Here is a 24900-nt window from a genome sequence, read left to right as displayed (position 1 = left end):
TTTTTAATAATTGTTTTAATATTGCATAGAACTTTATCTGGGAAAGAAAATAATTTGACAATGGGAAAAAGAAGTTTTAGAATGAAAACCTGCCAGGGTTCAACACACTGAAGTGTGGCTGACTGCAAACAGTGCAGTGCAATAATTTGCCTCATGTATTAGGATCAATTCATGAAAAAAACAACAACAACCTAATAAAAACTCACATGCCTATTAAAACATAAGAAATGTGTATTCATTTATTAAATAACGTAAGCAGCACCTCACACACGATCCCTTTAAAACGAGGGTAAATGGCAAATGGTTTGATTGACCTGGTTGCAAGATCTTCATTAATTAGTCCCATCCCATCGCTTTTTGCACAATGGACTTGGCAGATAACAGAGTAAGAACCAATATCAAATGTAATGAATACCAAAAAAAAAAAAAAACTTTCTTAAATATACAGAGTGTTAAGAGTATAACATTTAAAGTAAGTTTTTGTCATATAATTGAATCTTCCATCTACACAGCACTGCATAAATCTGAATGAAAATAAAATAAATGAATGCGCCAGTTAACATGTTTATGTAAACTATGCTTTCTTAGCCAAAAAAAAAAAACAAAAAAACATTTGCTATGCAAATGATTAGGAAAAAAAAAATGGATCTTAACATCAAAATGGCTCTAGGCTTTTGAAAGGAAGCTGAAAGCCAACCTGTATTAGCTAAAGCAAGCAAACCACGTATAAATGAAGGCATTTCAATTTCTTAGTGAAAATATTTATCACAAAAGTTAAATACTGTTGGTGCAGTAAGTGGCACTAACGTACCCTCTGTATCAAGGAATTTGATGTTCAAGTTTCAAAACAAAAGCTATATACAAAATCTAACATCAAATGATGCTTGTAAACACAAAGTTACACAGTGCAAAATTAGTGTCAAATAGACATTTCTAGCTCATAAGAACAAAATCAAAAAATAATTTCAATCTCGGATATTAGACTTGAGGCACAGGTTGGCATTTGTGCTTTAGAGACAAAAGTGCAAATTGACAAAACATCACGGCTTAAATCACATTCATTGTTTTAGTACTTTTTTTTTTTCTTTTTATTATTTAGAAACGTATTAAAATATTCCCTGAATTTTTGCATGTAGCCAAGTGTGCACTCCACTGTAGTTTGTTCAGCGAAAGAACTGACTTACTCTTGACTTGGACACAACCTTCTGTGAATAGCTCTGTCTGGAAGACCTCGGCCTCACATTTTCATCCATTGACACAAGGCTGTCCTCGTCATTGTAACTCACAGTCCTCTTACCTTGGTTTCTTGTACATATCTTAGAACGACGAGTTAATTTCTTGCGTGTACTACAGTCAGTGTCCTCATAGTCATTATCAGGACTGTTCTTTGAACGCTTCCTGCACTTCACACTGTCCTCCGAGTCACTGCTCTTTGATCTCTTACTGGACTTTCTGCTGTCCATGACCTCAGAATCATAACGAACAGTCTTTGACCTCTTTTTATGCTTCGCACTGTCCTCGTCAGAGTCATCACAAATGACAGATGACCGTTTTTTTTGCATTCCACGGTTCATGTCCTCTGAGCCATTATCACAACTAGTCTCTGAAGAGCTTTCATACTTACCACCATTTAGGCACTTCCGCTCATAATCACATCTAGTCTTTGACTGTCTCAGTTTCCTCTTTTGTTTAGATACTTTGCCACAAGGCTGTTTTCCATTCATTTTTTCATGAAAGCTCTGGGAAGAATCATAAGGGGAAGATGCGGAATCGGAGGAAGAATCTACGCTAGTAGATATTTTGGGCTCATCTACTTCCTCCTCAGAACTACTACTCTTTGAAAAACTGTTGTGTTCATTTTGTGACTCCGAGGTGCCTTCTGAATCATACAATACTTTTACTTTACTAGAGAGTGGAGAAACGCGAGAGGTCTGCCTCTTGTGAACAGGCCTGATCTTGATGTCCCATTCAGAATCAGATTCTGTGTATATGTTTTGGCGATTAACTCTAGTTGGTTTAGAAGGTGCCTTTATATTTCTTGAACTTTCCGGACATTCTTCAGAGGTAGTTGGATGGGTTTCTCTTGTTCTCACAGTTGTTCTTTTTTCAGACCTTTTTCTCCTAAGCTTATTTTTTTTCGAACTTACCTGGATGTCTTCATCTGAGGAGGACATCCCTGACTCTGTGTCAACAACATTCCGTTGAGTGGAGGTAGGTGGAAGAAACCAAGGGGAATCCGACGAAGACTGCTCCTCCATATTTTGGTCCAGGTTCTTCTTGCTTACCCTATGTTCGTCACTTTCTGAACTATTATCTGAGCTGCTTCCATTGGAAACACTTTCTAATTTTTTGAAACCATCTGTTTTTTTCTGACAAGGGATTTCAGTTTCACTGTCACTCCTTAAACCATTTTCTAGTTCACAAGCACCAATTAACCGTTTCTTGGCTTCTGCTGCAGCTGTCCGGTGGGGTAACGTTCTACTGGTTTTGCTTGCGCTGTAGTCACCGTCTGAACTGGGAACACTGCCTTCAACATCACTCATGCATTTTATCTTGCTTGCCGCCACAGCAGCACTTTTCCGAAGTATTTTCTTCGGACTTTTATCTTTGCGAGCTTTGCGGCTTGATGTGGAATCATCAGAATACCTTGTGTTTTTCCTTTTATTAGGCAGATTTCTCTTTTTTCCCTGAGACGCTACATTCCAAAGAGATAAAGACAAATCGTTACATTTCATACACAAAGAAATCAAGGATAAGAATGTCTGGACATAGAATCCAAGTACATTCAGAGGTTCTTCATTATCATTTATTATATTCTGAGGAACTACTCACATTAACTATACTGAGGAACGGGGGCAAGGAAACCCAACAAACTAGGCTTTAATAATCATTCTTAGGTTGTTTTAAAGAAGCGCTTTTCTATTTTGGAAATGACCATTTAGGTGACAACCCAGCTTTGTATGCGGCAGCCCGGGGTCAGAATGAAGATAGACCCTGCCACCTTTAGTGTTGCACTCACACACATTCCAGTGTAGGTCTGAGGAGGATCCTGCAAGACCAATAAGCAGATCATGCATGAATTTCTGAGAGAACTGGGGGAACCCACAGGACAATTCACTAAAAATCCAAATGTTAAAACTAAGTCATCGATAACCAAGTTGTGACTATAGCTGAATATGAGAATCTTTTCCAAATAAACAGTTTTTACCTCAAAATGTGGAGTTTAATGAATAACCCTGAAACTATTTTAAAGGAACACTATAGTCACCTAAATTACTTTAGCTAAATAAAGCCGTTTTAGTGTATATCATTCCCCGGCAATTTCACTGCTCAATTCACTGTCATTTAGGAGTTAAATCACTTTGTTTCTGTTTATGCAGCCCTAACCACACCACCCCTGGCTATGATTGACAGAGCCTGCATGAAAACAGATGTAATTTACCTTAAATAATTGTATCTCAATCTCTAAATTGAACTTTAATCACATACAGGAGGCTCTTGCAGGGTCTAGCAAGCTATTAACATAGCAGGGGATAAGAAAATCTTAATTAAACAGAACTTGCAATAAAGAAAGCCTAAATAGGGCTCTCTTTACAGGAAGTGTTTATGGAAGGCTGTGCAAGTCACATGCAGGGAGGTGTGACTAGGGTTCATAAACAAAGGGATTTAACTCCTAAATGGCAGAGGATTGAGCAGTGAGGCTGCAGTGGCATGTTATATACACCAAAACTGCTTCATTAAGCTAACGTTGTTCAGGTGACTATAGTGTCCCTTTAAATAAAAAATAATGATACAGTGCAACATGCATGTGACATTTTCATTCAATTTACATTTTTAGAGTTATGCAAATGTAAAACTAGCAAAGGGTCACCTGGATTTTTAGTTGCATATCTCTGTTTCCTGGCACTGGATTCCTTGGATTTGAAGTGGCTTATCTTAGGTCGTGATGCGGACTTTTTTTTGGTTTCCGTTTTAGAGCTGTCAGAAGACTGCGAGCACGTGGAATGTTCGGAGGACGAGGTAGAAGATGATGTTAAATCAGATTCTCTTTCTAGTGGAAGCAATAAGTTAAAGATACATGTTACGAATACAGTGTGTGAATAGGAGAATGTGTATTAGGCAGCAGCCCTGTAGCTATAGCTACAATTTAGATAAATAAAACTCTTGCCATTTTAGGACTTTTACATTATTCATCTTTTGGCAAAATGGCAGATTATGCAGCAATCCTAAACACAAGTACATTACTTTCCTCAATAGTTTCTAAGAAAATAAAAAGTCACTTTAACAAACACACTGGGTACAAACAAGGCAAAAAATGGATATCTATAAATATATAGATTAGTGAAGGCGTACACAAGGCAGTGGCATGGATTTAAAATTGACCTGCAGCCTGAATCTGAGATTCATATGGGTAAGCCATTTTAATTACGAGAGGCATTGCAGGGGAAACTTTTTAACCTAGCTGATGATGCCGAATTGTAATTAGGATGTCGAGGTTAGCTAGAATACATTTAAAATTACATCTGTAAAATTTCTACTTTTAATAAATAAATAATAATAAAAAAATACTTTATAAAAAATTGTTTTTTATTTTAAATTATATATATTGATTTTCTTGAGAAATTATCAGGGTTTTTTTTTTTTTTTTAATCTGTCTGAGCAGCCATGTTGGGTCAGACCAATATTCTCAACCCAACGTGACTGCTGCTGCAGTTTTACAGAAAAAAAAAACCAAAAAAAAACAAAAACAACAACAGCCGCACTACTTTGAAGGTACTTTTAAACACTTCAGCATTACAAAAAAGTTTTTAAATTGTGATGCTGGGGTGTTTCTTTAAGGCACCTTAATGTTTACAGTTTATGTGATTGTTTCAGGACAATATGTACAAACGATACGATCTGATTACCTGAATCAGAGCGGTTCTGCTCAGAGTCACTCTCTGAACTTGTTGCACTACTTTCTGCAGAAACCGTACCAGCTTTAGCAGGCGATGACCCACGAAAACTCCCAGATGTGACACTCTCGTTACTCTGGTCAGAATCGGGGATTACGCCATTTGAGGTAGACTGTGATGAACAAGGCTCGAGAGTAGGTTCATCCTCGAACAATGACCGGGTCTTTTGTTGCTTGAGACGTCTGACGACAGGAATACAAAACGACAAATTAGAACATTTCAGCATAAAGACAAACATGAAAAACTACTGAAACTGCAGATCTCTAGAAAGGTAGACAAACATCTCCAAGTTATTTTGCTGCAATCTATAACATTTTTGTCATCTTAATCTTGTCTTGTTCATGTTATTTTGTGATTCTGGTACAGCTTTATAAAGGGACAGAGGGAGCCTGTGTTTAGTATTGTAAAAGTAATAAACAGGGTTTTTCTAAAAATAACACCATCCGGATAATACAAATTTGAGGGCTTACCCCCTAAAGAGATTATGAAAAAGGAAGGCCATTAAATAGGCCACTAAGAATAAATTCACATCTTTTCCAGTGTTAGAAAAGACACTGAAATAACTTTCTTGGCATAAAAAAAAAAGCAAAATTCACTTTAAATCGTTATTAGCTCAAAATTAAAAATTAGCTCCATGGATGAATAATTGGCAAGAGAAAAAGTTTATTTTAATTAAAGACTCGATAACTAGTAGACATCCTATATTAATGAACAAGGAATACAAGCAAAGAAGAGATGCACATCAACACAATAAGTGCTTCCTCACATTTATAAAATCAAGAGTGCAAAGTATGAATTGTTTTAGAGAAGTGCGTTTTTCGATATAATTATATATGGAACAATCTATTGAACAGGCAATTAAGATTCTATCTCGTATTAAACTGTATCCACATCGATTGTTCTGTAATAGAAATAACTGAGAGAATAATCTGTGAGAACAAAAGCTCAGTCACTTATTTTATAGGAGGTCAGAATATTTCATTTTTGTTCTCACTATCTTACCGTCCGATTCTTCTTACCGCTTTGTGAAATCATACGTAGACTGTTTACACCCTTTCAACTTTAACACTGCCTTTAGAGGAGGTTTGCAGTTTTTTGATGTGCGATCTGAACGGTTTATTATTTTAATTGGATAGAAATCCATCAACAGAACCCTTTTGGGAACAAACGTTCCAATAGTTTAATCTGTGTGGTGTTCAGCATTAGTGATGTATCTAAAAGCCAGCTAATTCGGCATATTTTTGATGTTTTCCTATGAAAGAGTTTTGGATTCACAGTAGCTATAAATTACAAGTATCTAGCCAAACTATTCTTATTAGTACAGGTGTTGGGGATGAGCTCTGATATTGATTATTTCTGTTACAAAACAGTCCATGTGGATACAGAGTTGAATATATGATCGAATCCTCATGACCTGTTTAATAGATATAGGATGTTCACTAGTTATTGTATTATTACTTAAAATGAACGGTTTCTTATAGCAAATATTCATCCGTATCCATGACATTTTCTGTTTTTAATATTGAGCTAATAAAGATTTGAAAGTAAATAAATGTGTTGCTATATGCACCTCATGGGAAAGGTTGGTCATTTATGCTAATAGTTGTTTCACAGTGTCTCACAATTTTAGAACATTGGAATAGATGGGAATTTATTCTTATTGGCCCATTTGGTGGCCTTCCTTTTTCAGGGTTTTGCAATATCTCGTGCATCCTTATATTCTGACACACATTTAATGCTTTGTGCTAGGAGTATGGGTCTGGAGCAGGGGTGCCCCAAAAAGGTAGATCCAAGAAGCTTTGCCAATGTAAAGGCATGCAAAGTGTCATGGGAATTGTAGTTCTAGAACATATGGGAATCTACCATATTTCGGCACCTAGAGGTTACACATTCTAAACAAGTGCTGTTCTTGTGGTGCACCAGACACAAATACAGGAATGCACACCAAACCCAATGGCAAAATGGAGTACTAACACATTTGTTCTAACTTACCCAGGGGCACTATTGCCCTGTAGAATGGGTTTTGTCCTTTGTCTCTTTAAGTTGCGATATTTACTTTCAGATTTTTGGGGGGAATCTTGAGCGAGTTTGTAAGCAGAGATAATGACTTTCATTTTATCCTCTACTAGTGCCGAAAGCCTGAGAGCCATACTGTATATCTAAACAAACAGGGCAAAGCATAAGTGTTACATCCTTTCTCCATATTTTTTTTCATTCTTCTAATGGACCATAAGATGCATTCTTTATTAAAAAAAAACAAAACAAAAAAAACAAAACACAAGCGGCTAGAAGAGAAGCTAGTTAAAAATGTACAAATAAATCTATACACAGGAACTTTGCACATATAATTTTACTGTTGGCATCTAAAAATAGGAATATTTATTTTACACATTTTTAGAATCATAATCTCTCGAATTGCTGCTACTTGTTAACTATTGCATTGGCATTTACTATAAAGCGAGACAAGCAAAGCCGGGCAAGCTTTGCTCTGATACATTAAAACAACATACAGAAAAACACAGCATCTGCTTTGAAGGATGTCAAAGCTGCTCGGTTGTGCCAGGTTACATCCTCGCCGTGTTAGCAAGCAGCAGCTGTTCTAGTGATAAAGATCATGGTTCAGAGAATGGCTTATTCTGACCCAAGATTAAGAAAATAGTAAGAAAAATATATAGATGAATAATTACAAAAATAAGAATGCCTCAAGAGCTAAAACATGAATAAATATTTGACACTTCCTTTTCTGATAATCCAATAATTGGTTCCTTTTTTTTTTATGTACACATTCGGACGAGAGCAGTAAGTTTATTTGTTTTTAATGGAACACTATAACGTTCGTTGAGTGTATTCTAACACTATAGTGTCCCTGTTCCCTTGGTGCTTGCTTTCCTATCAAGAATTCAAATACGTTAAACGCCCTCATGCAACGTGTCAATGTTGATGTACAATTTCGCTTCACCAGAAATCGCCTCTAATGGATGTCTGGAAGACAGCCACTAGAAGTGGAGTTAATTTGGCAATGTAAACATTGCAGTTTCACAGAAACTGCAATGTTTTACACTGCAGGGTTAAACAGACAGGGGCACTTCACCCAGACCACTTCAATGAGATGATGTGGTCTGGGTGCCTATAGTGTCTCCTTAAACTTAAAATGATAAAAAAAAAAAAAAAAACTTTAGCTTCATGGGGACAGAGGACAGAAAGGCCGAATGAGTGACCATGCTGTCATTCGTTGTTTGTCACAAACATGCTGTGTGTGCCGAGAAGTATCATTTAGCAGCCCAGAACTTGTTCCAGGCTGCTAATAATGTGGTTTACAGTGGATTTGCAGCTCGGGAAGCAAAAGTTAATTATCTCTGTATGTGCAGTGCTACTTCCTGAAAATGCTTCAAAGACCGACTCAAAGCAATGAAGTGGTCATAGTGTTTGGAATAATCATTTAAGCAACATACCCAGTACAGCTCACTGTAGTGATTATGTCCCTTAGAATGTCCAGAATTCTGATTTAGTGCTGGGGATTGTCAGGTTAACCCACTGCTGCCAGCCAATATTTTTCAGGCTAAACAAAATTCACATTTATTAATGTTAATTTCCCACTATGAATAAGGCCAAGTGGTAGTGACCCCTGGTTGCAGAGAAAAGACCTGTCAAGTATTTCCTAAATGGTTTGATATGGTGCCAGTACACTCACATAAATTGCCTCACTGTCGGGTGTGTTTTTTTTTTTTTTTATGTAAGAAATTCTCCCTTATTTTAAGAGAACCTTGATGTACCTCTAGGAGGATCTCAATAATGCTCAGATTTCAGAATAGTGAATCCAAAAATACAGCGTTTCAACATTTGTTTCTGGCAATACTTAAGATTCATCTTGATCCTTGAAGAAATTAGAAATAAAAGGCAACAAAAAACAGCCATGGTATACATGTAAAGCTAAAGAGAATTACCCTGGATCGTTTATTTGGCGTGTATATCTTAGCATTTGAGAAAACCAATCTCATATCACTACACAACTGCACAGGATTTCTGTACTTTCCATCAGCCAATGATTTCTTAATGGTTCCAAAATCCATTGGGGTTGTTACAATGTCCTGGTAATCCTGAAAATAAAAAAATTCAAAAACAAATTGCAGATTTGCTTTCAAAAATCTGATTATATGACAGATCATAGACCGCAGTTTGTCAAATACAAACATTTAAATGGTGTATAGGGGTCTGTACACACAGTAACTAAAGATTCCCTTACCGTGTACTGTTCCAAGTCAACGGGTTCCCTAAACGGCTCAGAATCTTCACACTCTATAATAAGGTCCACTAACTCCATGCATTGGTCTTGCCATGTTTTTTCTGGGGTATTGGGTCCTTCCATCTATGATACAAATAAGTAAAACCAGAAACCGTACACAGAAAACATTGTATTGTTACGTTAAAAGCGGATATTGAGCCTTCAATGCTGGTAAAACAAGATTAATAATAATAAAATTTAAAAAAAAGTTTTTTTTAAGTTACACATAATTGAATGACTCAAATGTTAATTGGCTTTGACAATTGTCAAGCAAATGCACTGCAAACAGAAAACGGACAAAAGCTTAAAGAAACGCAGTAGCTTGCCATTTGGTCCGGTTCTCTAAGTTTTTGTCTGTTCCCTTTTGTTGTAAAGCGACATCACCACTTAAACATCCATTGCTACAAAGTAACAGTAAATAACTTGCCCATTGTGGGGCACGATGCTGCAACTAGAGGGTTTGTGAGGCTCTCAAAGTGTTATTAGTCTTTGAAATCACAAAATGAGGGAGATCAACACTTTTCCATTTAATTTCCTGCAAATCGTTCAGAAAGGCACAATTTTTTAAATAGTTGTGGTTTCTTTGTGCCATTGTTTCATCAAAGCACCCCTTTGTCAGAGAAAATTTTGGGGAGCACTTTTCATTAAGGAACGTCTCACAGTGTAAACAATCAGGGCTATTCACCAAAGTGAGAATTTAAAGTGAGGACCAGAATAGCCATATTGAAAGCATAGACGACTTAGAGAATCTCTCTAGATTGGCCACTTTAAGCTTAAATTTTACATTCACTTTGAATTTTCACGTTAGTGAACAACCCTGTATGTATAATGAATTGTGTTGAGGTTTAATCAAAGTCAGTATATTTGGAAATTTTAAATAACCACATTTACGATTTTACTCATAACATCTTAGTATATTTGTATGGCTTAAGATCTATTACGCTGGGGGGGAGGGGACCGGATAAGGAGGATTATTCTAACCCAAATAAGTTTAATCAGGGGTGCTGACTTGGTGAGGGATCACAGTAAAGAATTAAAATTTAAGCATCATGCAATTTACGGTGAATTTTGTTTTGTTTAAAGGGACACTATAGTCACCTGAACAACTTTAGTTTAATGAAGCAGTTTTGGTGTATAGAACATGCCCCTGCAGCCTCACTGCTCAATCATCTGTCATTTAGGAGTTAAATCCCTTTGTTTATGAACCCTAGTCACACCTCCCTGCATGTGACTTGCACAGCCTTCCATAAACACTTCCTGTAAATAGAGCCCTATTTAAGTTCTGTTTAATTCAGATTTTCTTATCCCCTGCTGTGTTAATAGCTTGCTAGACCCTGCAAGAGCCTCCTGTATGTGATTAAAGTTCAATTTAGAGATTGAGATACAATTATTTAAGGTAAATTACATCTGTTTGAAAGTGAAACCAGTTTTTTTTTTCATGCAGGCTCTGTCAATCAAAGCCAGGGGAGGTGTGGCTAGGGCTGCATAAACAGAAACAAAATGATTTAACTCCTAAATGACAGTGAAGTGAGCAGTGAAATTGCAGGGGAATGATCTATACACTAAAACTGCTTTATTTAGCTAAAGTAATTTAGGTGACTATAGTGTTCCTTTAAAGCAACATTTATAGGAATAAGAATAGTTTTGGATTTTTGACTGTGTAAAACATTTAGATAACAGGGTGCAGGAAGCCAAATGGTACTTGCTGATTAAATCTAATTATACGGTGAGAATAAAATTCTGTACTGCCAAGACAAAGTAAATGGTACATTAAATTAGTAGAGTTCAACCAAATACCCGGATTTTGAAAGTTCTGTCCGCAAGCTTACAGTTTAAAAGCAAATCAAATTCTAGAAAACACAGTTCTATCAGACCCCATACCTGGTCACAGGAACGACATTGCTCAGTCCCTTCCGTAGAATTGATCAGGTCATTAATATCCGTACAGCTACTGTCCCTAGAATGTAAAAATGGAATGCTGAGAAGGAGCAACTGTTTCATGGTGTAGCAAAATGTATTAAGCCTGTCCTGTAACATGCATATGTAACTGTATTAGTTTATTGTATTCATGTATTTCTGTATGATTTCGTATGTGGGTTCGGTAGTTTCATGGGAATGAAACTACCGAACCATTAGACCACCCCTAGTGAGAAGTGTGCGCCTCGTTAGGCGTTCAAACTTCTCGCAAACCGCAACTTAAACTGTAATTGCTAATGCCTGGGTGGCCGCTGCTCTGTATACAAACCACGTGCGGCGGCCATCTTACGCATAAAAATCTCAGCGGTGTTTGGTCGTCGAGTGTCTGGAACTCAAATCGGACACTCAAACAACCGAACATCGCAGAAACCTCCAGAGCTCCGTAACTACCGAACGGAGGGACCTAACGAACTGCCATTCAGTAGAAACAAAGTACCGAACAAGAGAACTATAATACAGGTGAATTTAAGTATGGATGGCTAGGATTACTGTATGTTTTTACTGCCCAACAGAGACCGACCGCAGGGCCCAAACGCATGGAACCCTTTTCGGATACCACCTCGTGTGCGGTCGGTCAAACTTCACCCTCCATCTAACTACCGAACCCCTGGTCCGATCTGGGTGAATTTTGGATATATTTTTCACCCAGATCAGGGCTTCCTGGCGGTACCCTAAGATTGATACTATGTACTAGTTTAGGGGTACATCCAGGTTTGGGGTAAATGTACAGTATAGTTAAGGGAATTATGAGTCACTCTGAGGGGAGGAGATGTGTGGGAGGTAACGGTTATATTATTGGTTACTGTCCTAATTAATGTGAATCCCTCCTTATGCTTTATAAGGAGACTGTGTGGATTAAAAGTCAGTTCTGTTCCTGATGCTGTGTGCCGTCCAGTTATTGGGAGTGCTGTTGGGATAGTATTGGATTGTTTTGCCTGCTGAAAGTACTACTCTATGGATTTATAATACTTGTTCCTGAGCCTCACTGGGATCTATAGTGGAGTTAACCTGTGAAATACCAGGCCTCCGCTACACATGGTTAAAGGAACATTCCAAGTGGCTCCTGCACCATAACCACTACATCATATTCTTTAACAAAGCACACTGTAGTGATTATGGTGCTTGGAATGTTACTTTAAGCTTCAATAAAATCTACAAGGAAATTAACATTTTACATAACATGCCTTGAGGCATGGGTTTGTAACCCCCCACCCCTCGCCCCCCCTCCAAATGTTTTTAATGCAATTCTTATCTTCCCATTTCAAGTTTCCTCTTTCTGTTTTAGCACTTAATGACAATTACTGCTGCCAACCGGCATTAAGTGCTTTGAATAAAGGCAGCTTAATAGTTTAAGTTTTTTTTTTTTTTTTTTAAAGAAAATTCTAAAAGTATACTTAGATCATTTATATTCGTGACTTACATTATGAAGTTCAGCAGGAGTTCTGTGATCTTCTTTGCAGACTTCGCAATAGCGCTATCCGGTTCATTGAAGGTACTGGCGTTTAACGCAATATATTTTACTTCCCATTTTAGTGCACAGACCCTCCTGCAATACATCATCCAGTGTGTTTTATGGGTAAGAAAGCTTCACCAACATAACCTGGTATAACAAGGCTTCCAGAACCAAAAATACCTTTTCTCCATCCACTAGTTTGACAGATTGGGATTTTAATCATTCACCCATCAGTCCACAGGCTTACTGGTTGTATCACTACTTACGGTCATTGGAATGCACATTATTTGTGCTAAACAAAGGATCTTTAAAAAGAGGATTCAAGCACCGCAACATGTGCACCTTGCACATGTAAGGTGCACAGGGTATATTATAGTTGCAGAGATTTACGTAAATACATTGTTTTCCCATAACAAACATCTGGGAACATGCAAGTGGATAAGTCACTGGGAAAGTTATGAAAATAACCCACAAGTGACAGTCTAGCTTTAATGTAATACCATGTAGCAGTCAGGCCTAGTAGCAATGAATGGTAAATCCCCCCCCCCCCCCCCCCCCCCCCAAAAAAGCACAAACAAACCTGTAAAAACGATTTACAAGCCTCATCCGTATTGTGCTGAGATCTGTGGGATATGCAACTACCGTGCAATAGGATGGGTAGATGTTGAGATCAACAGGGCCTGCAAAGTGAGTGGCCATATCTGAAAAAGGTGCAGTTTACAATATTAAATCAAAGGCTTTAATTACCAACAAAGCAGAAGATACAAATCTAAATTTTAATTCTCTAAAGATCTGGCGTCTGAACATTTATTTGGAAAGATTAATACAAAATCTGTAGCCTGTGTACCACTTATGAAGAGATACATTAATAACTAAAACATTGTTTATCTTTGCAGTATTGCAATTGTCTCGTGTAACGTTAATGCCACAATAAAAACAGATTGACAAAATTAAATAAAAATTCACCATTACTGTGTTACTAACCCAGACGAAGTAGTTGATCAATACCACAAATAATACGTTCACATTCCGTATGTTGAGTTTCTTGCCCCCATTCACCCTCCTGGGGACTGTATAACAAATTGTCCAGCTCATCGGGGCTTACAGAAATGCTAGCTCCCAGTTCTTCAGGGGGAACCACTGAAAAGAGATTTCATTTAACACTAAATGATCAAGGAACATTACACAACTCATGAAATTAATTATTTCGGATAAAATAGCAAAACATTTAAAAGTTGCTTAAAACACAGGGGCAACTAGAGTTAAAATTTGCCTTTATAAGAAAAAAAAAAAAAAAAAACCTCCCTCTGTTTTATACCAATATTTCCTCTATATTAAAAGTTATCAATATGATGGGGAAAATCATTTCCTGGATGCTTTTTTTTTTTTAGTCATTACTCTACATCTGTGGTTCCCAACCCAATCCTCAGTACCCCCTAACAGTCCAGGATTTAGGGATTACCCAGTTGTGTCTAAGGTGTTTTTAGAAGAAGAAGAAGAAAAAAAAAAAAAAAAAAAAAAAAAAAAACACACTTTAGACACAAGAGGGTAATCCCTAAATTCTGGACTGTTAGGGGGTACTCGAGGACTGTGTTGGGAACCCCTGCTCTACATCATACCAAATATATGAAATTAGAATAGAACACTACACAAGTGGCCCAATTTAAATATTTTCACAGAGCTACTAGCACACAGGCCGGAGATCGGGTTCAGCTCACACTGACAGTGGAGGACTGTAGCACATATTGCTGTTCAGCCTTCCCTCTGCAATCAATGTGATAAGCAGAACTGCTAAAGAAAAATCTCAGTCGCTTTGTCAGAGGTTTGTTTTTGGGAAGCTAGTTTGAAGCGCCTTACACTAGGGAATCATTGTGCATCAAACCGCAACTATGATTTCTACAAAATTCTTTCAAGCACGTTAGAAGTTAGAACAAAAATACACTTAAAGGACCACTCTAGTTCCCCATAAACTACCTGATTTAACTGCCTTATTCTATAACTGACTACTCTGTGCCCCTCTGAAGCCCACTTTTAACTTTTAAAAACTATTCTAAATACCCATTTACTTACCTTCTTTGCAGCGCTACGTCACTGATCGTCTACACCTCCCGCGCGGTCATCAGGTCTGCTGACTCTCTTCTCCGCCGTCCGCCAATGAATTTCCTCTCATAGGAAATCATTGCGGGCGAAAGCGCATGCGCGTTCAGCGCAGCGCTCATCCAATGAAAATCTTCTCATTGAGATTCATTGACTACAATGAATCTCAATGGGAAGAAATTGTATGCACACCGCGCATGCGCGCAGTGTGCACGTTCACGAGCGGCGAACTGAGTGACATCTCAGTTCACCGCCCACTGTCCTCCCTTAGCCCACCTCCCATTCCTCTAGCCCCGGTCTTCTATCAGACTCAGATACCTTCTGAATCTGATAGAACACCGGCACTCCAACTCTCACTACCCAGCGCCAGTCCAGGGAACCAGCAGGAAAAGTAAATCAATCTAAATAAAACATTTTTTCTAAAAAAAACACATATATATATATATATTAATTAATTAAACTTTATATAAATCACTAACTAAAATTAAAAACATTAATAAAACATTACATTAATTACATTAATTAATAAGCAAATAAAAACATTAGAAAAATGTACTTACTGTCAATGTGCAGCCAGATTCCGTTAGGGAAGATTCTTCTTTCGGCACTCTGTCTTCAGTGAGAGATTCTCTCTCACACACTGGCCTCCGAGGAATAAAACTGAGATGTGAACGCGCTCGGCGCGTTCACATCTCAGCATAGTCTCTAATGCAGGCGCGCTCACATCTGAGCTGCCTGCATTAGAGGGAATGACGTTAGACGTCCAAGAGGACGTCTGACGTCAGCTCACTGTGATTTTAACAGTGAGGATTGAGGAAGCACCATCTAGTGGCGGTCTCAGAGACAGCCACTGTAGGTGGGATTAGGGAAAAAAAAATACACTGCTTTTTCTCTGAAACGGCAGTGAATTTAAAAAAAAACAAAAAAAACTAGAGGTACCTGGCACCAAGACAACTTCATTGAAATGAAGTTGTCTTGGTGCCTAGAGTGGTCCTTTAATGATCACACACAAATAATTCTGCTAGTTCTTTGGTACTACTTACCTTCAATAGGTATAACATCCATATCCCAGGGACTGAGCCTTTCCATTTCGGTGTTGTCCCACCTGTTTAAATCATGGAAAATATGTTAAAACAATGAAGCCCAATTTAAATCAGAGGCACATGGAATAGAAATCTACACAACAAAATAAGTTTTACGTAACTTCCTTACGATCCAACATCTCCTTATTTTGCAAAGCATGTTGTAAAATAGTGGCAATAAAATCCCAAACATTAGACCTATGTGTGATGCATTACTAAAATATGCTATATGCACAGGAGAGAACATTTCCACTCGTCAGTGACGTGCATCAATTTAGCTTAGATTTCTTTGGGTAGGCTAATAAAGCTTGGTTCCAAATAATGAACTTTTAAAAATGCAGTTTTATTTCGGTTTTTGCCTCTAACTGCAAAACTTTTAACACAAAGCAGAATTGAAATGGTTTATGAAGGCCTACACTTACTTAACAGTATAACACTGGAAAAGGCTGTCTGGGTAGTCTGCCTGATGCGGCTCTTGAGACATAACTGTTCCAAACCACCAGGCGTCATCGATAACAGACCGAAATTTATCCCCTAACAAATTTAGATGTAAAAGAATACAAAAACAAACATTAAAATAACATAAGATTAGAAGACTAGTATTCTATGTAGACAATCAGGAGGGTATACAATTACTACTGACCATGTATCAGCTGAGTACTGTTAGCTAGAGAGAACAATTCTTAAAGGAACACTATAGGTTCAGGAACACAAACATGACCTCTTTGAAGGGGTTAAAACTTACCTTATTTCTTTTTCGGAGGTGTCCCTAGGGGAGACGTAAACACTGCCTTTTCTCTGAAAAGGCAGTGTTTACATTAAAACGCCTGTAGGGAACGATTATACTCACCAGAATAACTACATTAAGGTGTAGTTATTCTGGTGACTATAGTGTTCCTTTAAGTTCATAAAGTATAAAGGAGAAACAATCCCTGGTGTCTGGTATTTTAGGGACTTACCTGCTTGCCAATGTCTTTGTCGAGCATGATCATAAAACTGCCGTAGCACAAGAAAGTCTATGACATCTGGCATGTCGTGATACCTGGTGAATAAGCAAATTCAACAGACTATTATATAAAGAAAAATAATTAACCCCGCCTTGGTCAATTGGTTCAGAGACCACGTTAAGCATAATGCTGTTAAATGAGCTCTAGAAAATGCACAGCTCTCAGAATTAAATGAAATCTTTGATTTATTACTCCGCTTTGACAAACACAAGAATTACATACACTTGCAGTTTGTGCTTAAATAGACTAAGCTCAAATGCACACGACACCAAACGTACAGGCCTTGGTCAGCTCATCACAACGTTAGCATTTTGTTTTTCCTCTTCTATACTAGATTACTCTATTACCTAGTATTTATTTACTGCTGCTAATCAATATTCCACTACACTTCAACAAATTCTTTAACCTCAAAGTGCCTCAACCCAAGTCATAGTGTTCCTTGACTCGTAGGGTTCCCTATTTCGCCATAACATCCACCTCAATTCATGTAGACCCACTAATTTTTTACTTTGGAAACACATTCACACCCCAAAAAAAAACATACAATAAGGAGACAAAAAAAAAAAAAACCAAAAAAACCCCAAGAACCCAGAACATACTTAAGAGAGAAAGACTGGTCTGTTAGTTTTCCGCTAACATGGTCAATCACAGTCAGTTTTAGGCAGCATATAACAGGAGGGCAGACTTCATATCTTATACCAACAATTTTTACCACTTCCTGATCCTAGAGACAATAAATAAATAAAAATCACAAATTAATACAGAGCCTGGAAATTAAAAATAAAAAACAAGCTTAATAAAATTATAGTCAAGAGAAACACAACAACCCTAATCCTTTGAGATGTTTTAGAGACATTCATGGATGCCGAGAGAGATACTATTTGTTGTATATTCTCGTAGAACAGAACATGTTTTGTTTTTTTTTGCGGCAAAACTTATGTAAGATTATTCATCTTTTGTGTACATCTGAAATGTATTACACACTAAATGACATTTCAAAGCAACAAAGAAGCTTTAACCCCTTAACACCGCAGCCAAATGTACAAGTTGTGAACAGAACAAAACGTAAACAAAACCTGGCATTTGCGCTATATGTCTGTCCAACCGTAATTCACCTCTTTCATATGAAATGCATCCCCCCTTATTATATATCATTTTATTCAGGGGAAACAGGGCTTTCATTTAACATTAAATATTTAGGTATTGAACATAATTTAATATAAAAAATATATAAAAAAATGGGAGAAAAAAAGATTTTTTTATTTTTTTTTAGTTCTATGTGACATTTTAACTGTGGATGTCAAAATACTGTTTGCTTTTACTGCAATGCAATACACATATTTGTATTCAGCGATGTCTCACGTGTAAAACAGTACCCCCTATATACAGGTTTTATGGTGTTTTGGGAAGTTACAGGGTCAAATATAGCGTGTTACATTTGAAATTGAAATTCGCCAGATTGGTTACGTTGCCTTTGAGACTGTATAGTAGCCCAGGAATTAAATTTACACCCATAATGGCATACCATTTGCAATAGTAGACAACCCAAGGTATTGCAAATGGGGTATGTCCAGTCTTTTTTAGTAGCCATTTGGTCACAAACACTGGCCAAAGTTAGCGTTAGTATTTGTTTGTGTGTGAAAAATGCAAAAAACGCCAATTTTGGCCAGTGTTTGTGACTAAGTGGCTACTAAAAAAGTCTGGACAAACCCCATTTGCAATACCTTGGGTTGTCTACTATTGCAAATGGTATGCCATCATAGGGGTAATTTTCATTCTTGGGCTACCATAGGGTCACAAAGGCAACGTAAGCAATCTGGCGAATTTTAATGTGAAAAAACTGAAACACAAGCCTTATATTTGACGCTGTAACTTTTGAAAACACCATAAAACCTGTACATGTGGGGTACTGTTGTACTCGGGAGACTTCGCTCAACACAAATATTTGTATTTCAAAACAGTAAAAAGTATTGCAGCAATAATATCGTCCGTGTAAGTGCTGTTTGTGCGTGAAAAATGCAGAAAACGTCACTTTTACTGGCGATATCATCGTTGTAATACATTTTACTGTTTTGAAACACTAATATTTGTGTTCAGCAAAGTCTCCCGAGTAAAACAGTACCCCCCATGTACAGGTTTTATGGTGTCTTGGAAAGTTATAGGGTTAAATATAGTGCTAGCAAATTAAATTCCCTATACTTTCGGCATGGGTTGTCAGGCAGGTCCCGCTAATTGTAATTAATTAGGATACCTAATTATGTAAAATTATTACATAAATATATGTGTAGAATTAATATATGTATATATATACATATGTGTATATATACGTATATATATATATAATTTTTTTTTAATATTTTTATTTATATATAGGTATATATAGTGATATATACGTATATATTTATGTATATAGATATATATATTATGATATATATTATTTTGTTCTACGTGTATTTTGATATAAATATATATATATTATTATCACAATACAGTTAGAACGAAATAACACACATCTATATATTTTTTAATTATTTATTTTTAAATATTTTTTTAATTTTATTTTTTTACGTATTTACATATATATATTTTTATATTATATATAAATATATATATAACAATAATTATATATATATTTAATCAGTATCAGTCTACGTGTAATTTGATATTAATATATATATATATAATTATATATATATTAATATTAAAATACACCTATACAGTGTACGTGTGTATGTATATGTGTATATATATACTTAGATCATATATATATATAATATATATGATCTAAGTATATTTTATTTGTAACTGTAATTTTTTTTATTTATTTTTTGAACTAATATTTTATTTTTTTTACAGGACAGGGGGCAGAGACAGTGTCAGCCAGTGATGTCACATCACTGGCTGACACACAGGATCAGTGATCACAGTGACTGCCTGTCACTGTGATCACCTCCTGCAGATTGGGTAATTGACCACAGGGGGGAGTGCCTGGGTGGTACAAGCACTCCCCCCTTCCAATCTGCAGGGGGATCACTGTGCCAGTTACATGTGTCAGCCAATAGGCTGACACATGTAACACTGATCGCAGTGACAGGCTGTCACTGCGATCAGAGCGCTCTGAGATCGCAGTGACAGCCTGTCACTGCGATCTCAGACCTAGCAGATCGCGGTCACTGACCCCAGGGGGACTGCCTGGGGGGCCAGGTAAGTCCCCCGACCGCGATCTGCAGAAGGGGAAAGCCGCCGGCCGCATGTGTCAGCCGATTTGAAATCGGCTGACACATGCTTTATACTGGTCGCAGTGACAGCCTGTCACTGCGATCAGAGACTGCAGATCGCGGTCACCGGCCACAGGGGGGGTTGCCCGGGGGGCCAGGCATCCCCCCCGACCGCGATCTGCAGCGGGAGAATACCGCCGGCCACGTGGGCGGCAATAAAAGCGAGGACGTACTATTACGCCCGCCGGCGTTTAGAGCCGGTTTCTGCGTGGCGTAATAGTACGTCCTCCGGACTTAAAGGGTTAAAGAAAACAACCTATTTTTACGAAAATAAAAAGAACCAAGATTGGCAATGCAATAATGCAATCCCAATCACTTCTTGGTACATGAAGACGTTATTCCTGCTTGAATACACGTAATTAGTTAAAAATGGAAAATAAAGCCTAGAGTTTCCCTTTTAATATTGGACGCCATACTAGCCAAATTATGCAAAAACAAAGTCTTATTACCCGCAGCACTGTTTTCTTCCATGGCTCCTTTAGAACGTTTGATATGGGGAGATTATTTCTCGTAACTGCATTAATGTAGGCCTCGTGGCCTTGGCGAAAGTAGATTACCTAAAGGATGAAAAGTGAATAAATAAGGTGACTATGAAATAGGGTTATTAAAGTCATGGTTTTCAAAAGTTTTGAGGAGGAAATTAATTGTCGTCTACTATTACGAGAATCTCATGAAAGTGCACGATAAGCTGCAAATGCATTAGTAAAAGGAAATGGCAATAAGTGTGGGGAGCAATATGTGTCACTAGCGATTTGCTTGCGCCTAAAAGTTGTGCATGTCCAATCAGAACTGCTCATACACTGGGAACTGCTGAAATCATTGCATGAGTACATTTAAACATGTGTTCATGCCGTACTTTGCTCCAGACCCCATGAGAGTAGTTCTCTCTTTGTGACAAGTAAAGTTTGTATATTTGCAGATTAACCGATATGAACTAAAGATGCATTTCTAGCACCTGTAAAATGGCCACTTGAGAGAATGCAGAAAAATGTGCATACATCATCGGAGGAATTAACATTTGTAGCTATAAACTCCAAACAGCATGAAGTAAAACTTTAACATGTATGTACTGTATTACATAAACGATTACACATGATTTACGGTTATTAACAGGATCATATTTTAAAATCTTTGTAAACTGTTACAGGATAATCACTACACATTAGCACATATAACCCTAACACTATTCTTACATTATTAATCGCTGGTTCAAATAATCATAAACCCTACAGTAAACACACACAACCTTTTGTAAGAAACTTGGTTAATCTGTAATCTATTGACAACATGTTCTGCACAAACGACTCATTTTCACATTAGATCTACAGGTTCCGTGCTTGCAAACACTACATTAATACTTCTAAATACAGAGGTTTCACTGGAATAATTTAACAGGTTTGTCATTATTGCACAAACAAAAAAAAATCATTAAAAGCAGGTTTTACCTCATCTCCCATTTGAGGAACAAAGGGGGATCTGTGGGGGATGGTATCTGTGACCCAGACAGGTGGGCGACACTCGTTCGAGATCTCTCCATTTATAGGTGGTCTTACTGGATCTCCCACTGCCTATGGCACACACAAAAAAAGTATATATTGGACATGCAGGTAATAAATCAGAATCTTCTCATCTGGTGTTAATGTCTGTACAACTAAACACTCACAGAGTTATTCAACTATCCTCCAAATCGTGAAAAATTCAACTGTTAACGGTATATTACAGGCGCAAAATGCCAAATTGTGATTATAGGAGAGACTAGGTTTTGCCATTCTGATTTTTAATGCACAATAATTTTGGGGTTTTGGTAAATAGCACGGCAGCAAAACTGGTAAACTGTTAAGCTTTTGGGTGTCACAGAAAACTTTTTTTTTTTACATTGTACATTAAAATAAATAAATGGACACGTCTCGGTCACTCAAGACAAATTAACAACCGAACATCAATTATCATTTGGAAATCATTTGTCAAGGTAAAAAAATAAGCAACCGAAATAGTTCCAATGCTTATAATATTTTTTCCCCCCTGATTAAAACCACAGAAAAATTGACTTAACCAGCTCTATACCCTTACAGACAGGGAAAACGATGCCATGATTTTAATCAGGCATGTAGAATACATATGGAGGCAAAATTCTATTTTTCTGAACAAAACATGGTAGAATTAACTTATGGGTCATATACAACATTACAAAATATCTCTGTTAGAACTTCCAATAAACCTGGATTTGTAATATTACCAAACTAAAAAGGGTAGATAGGGGTCTGTATACATTATACAGAGATTACAGAAAAAGATCAGTAATCAGACTATTAATGTGGAATGCCGCCTATAATATGCATGCATCCTTTCTATATAAACATCCCAATAACTGCTTTACTTTAGTATTCTCGTTATGGACAAAATTAAAAATGGAAAATTAAAGTTATCAAAAATTACAAATCGAGGAAGTGAATAAGAGTTGCATTTTGCCAGTATGTAATCCTAAACTTTGGATTTATTTTCACAGCTAAACAGCAACACCATATATTCTGAAAGCTTGCAGTCCTTATGAAGGGAACAGAGGGTTGATACAATTTTCTTACTTCATTCTGATCCTGTTTTACTGTCCGTGTCTCTGAAGACGACTCATCAGCAGAGCTCCCTTCGTCTGAGCTGCTAGACAGCTTCTTAATCGAGCGCCGTGCTGAAGTGTGCTTCTTCACCTTGCACCGTACTGAGCTAGGCCTCGGTGATTGGAGGTAATCTCTGTCTTCTGCTGTCCAATCGGAGTAATCGCTGGATGAATTGCTGTCAGATTGAGAAAGATTCAATGTATTAGATAAAGCATTAGGGTGTCATCGTCTATGTGATTATGGCAGTAATAAAATTACTTATTCTCCATAAGCTATGCTGAAATCATTCTCCATGACAAGTTTCTAAATCATAAAATTTTGTATGAATTTTTTTTTTTTTTTTTACAAATTATAAAGGTAGATAAATTAAATACTGTCTCACTTTACAGGTCCCCAAGGTCAACGAGCTGCCACCTTTAGGATTAGCACAGGAAACTGCTACCTGATCTCACTACAGTTAAAGGGACACTGTAGGCACCCAGACCACTTCAGCTAATTGAAGTGGTCTGGGTGCTGTGACCATTTTGCACTCCGTGCTGCAATGTAAAACAATGCAGTTCCAGAGAAACTTCAATGTTTACGTTGCAGCTCTAAGTCTGCCCTCTGTGGCGGTCTAACAGACAGCCACTAGAGGGCTTCCAGAATCCAAACTGACTTTTGGTCCGTTATCTGATGCTGGACGTCCTCACGGACCACCAGCTTCAGATTTTCCCCATGGGGAGGACTAGTGCGCGCAGTCATTGCGATGTCAGCCAGTGGGGGAGGAGCGTGGGCGGAGCCTGACCCAGCACCGAGAGATATCGGCGCTGGATTCAGGTAAGTGACTGAAGGGGTTTAACAACTGTTTTCCTGGCACTATAGGATCCCTTTAAAGATTGCACAAAGTAATAGAAGATAAACCCCATAGCTACTACACCTAAACTGCTACCAGTCTTTGGAAACCACCCCCCTGCTTTCTGTCATACTGCTAAAGTCACGTGACACATTTAGGGGCTCTCCTGGCACCTCAAGCAGCTCAGATAATGCAGACTATCAAACATACAAAAATAAGTCCCACACTCAGACTCCCACTAATCCAGGCCTATCAGTTGGACAGATCAATTTGAATGTTCACTATAACGTCAAAAGCTGCAGCTGCTGAGAAACCTTTTATGCCACTGACTGTAGGTTTCACACATTTTAAACATCAATGTTTTGCAGGTTAGTAGCACCATCCAGCGAGAGTAGAGCACGGTACACAAGTGCTAGGTCCTGCGCACCATTAGACAAAGTTACAGACTGGCACAAACAGTCTCACGGATTTAAAAGTGAATCGATTGTCAAAGTAAAAGAAAGATCAAAACCAGATCTCCATTTAACCAACAGTACAGAAAATACCAGAGAAAAGTTAGAAACAATAATAATAGTAAAGTAAAATTAGGAGTTTTTGTGTTTGCGTTTCTGCTAACCTAGTAAAACTGAATTCGGGCCTTTGGGTTTAAATCCAACGTTATGTCCACCAGCACTCAACCTGCATGGTTAGGCTTCACACAGAATAGAAATATAAGCTATTGAAATGTCACCTAACCCAACAAGAATATTCAAAAACTATTCATGTTTACAAACAAACATACGCAGACACACACAAGTATGCGCTTGCGCAACAAGTGGTTATCATCATTTCCTGCATCAGTCAATATACACACAGATACACTTCTATTAATGGCTGTGATCGAATAATCTTTGCGTTTTCGTAACATTACTTTTTCTATCCAACAGAAAATCTCAATTTCTTAGCACAATCTAACAATTTTACATTATAAGCGTCACTTTCACCTCTCATTCTTCAAATTCAGTTCATTTACCCAGTGTTATTTTCACTCCTCCAGTCGTCGTCATCAGGAACACTTGACACTTCAGCTACTTGGTCCATCTAGAAAAGAGGAGGGGGAAAAAAACATTCTATACCTAGAAAGCCATAACTATTTTGTGTTGGCATATCAGCAATGTAGAAGAGGAGGACATAGTCTACTTTCACATACACCAGACTGAACTCTAAAACCAATCATACTATTTGTAACAAACTCTGCATATGGTATCAGAAACACCCTAAATGTGCACTTGCACAAGTACATTAAAAACGGAACACAAGGTTAGTGTTTATACACACACACACAC

At 37.5% G+C, this 24900-nt stretch overlaps 1 protein-coding gene across 1 annotated transcript; it reads right to left on the bottom strand.

The window, feature by feature from the left end:
- LOC134602392 (bromodomain and WD repeat-containing protein 1-like) lies at positions 1–24827 on the bottom strand. Its single transcript, XM_063447237.1, has 18 exons — positions 24588–24827; positions 22714–22918; positions 21577–21699; positions 20581–20688; positions 17453–17577; positions 16806–16888; positions 16269–16380; positions 15808–15869; positions 13652–13807; positions 13248–13368; positions 12635–12760; positions 11119–11194; positions 9199–9321; positions 8900–9052; positions 6948–7114; positions 4908–5137; positions 3872–4051; positions 1–2695 (listed from the first exon to the last, which is right to left on the bottom strand). The coding sequence occupies exons 1-18, from the start codon at positions 24653–24655 to the stop codon at positions 1164–1166; spliced, it is 3750 nt and encodes a 1249-aa protein (XP_063303307.1). The 5' UTR covers positions 24656–24827; the 3' UTR covers positions 1–1163.
- Positions 24828–24900: the final 73 nt, after the last annotated feature.

This window comes from Pelobates fuscus, chromosome 1, assembly GCF_036172605.1.
Source record: "Pelobates fuscus isolate aPelFus1 chromosome 1, aPelFus1.pri, whole genome shotgun sequence".
NCBI classification, from domain to species: domain Eukaryota; kingdom Metazoa; phylum Chordata; class Amphibia; order Anura; family Pelobatidae; genus Pelobates; species Pelobates fuscus.
The sequence above is the reverse complement of the archived record's forward strand: the minus strand, read 5'-3'. Positions and strand labels throughout refer to the sequence as shown.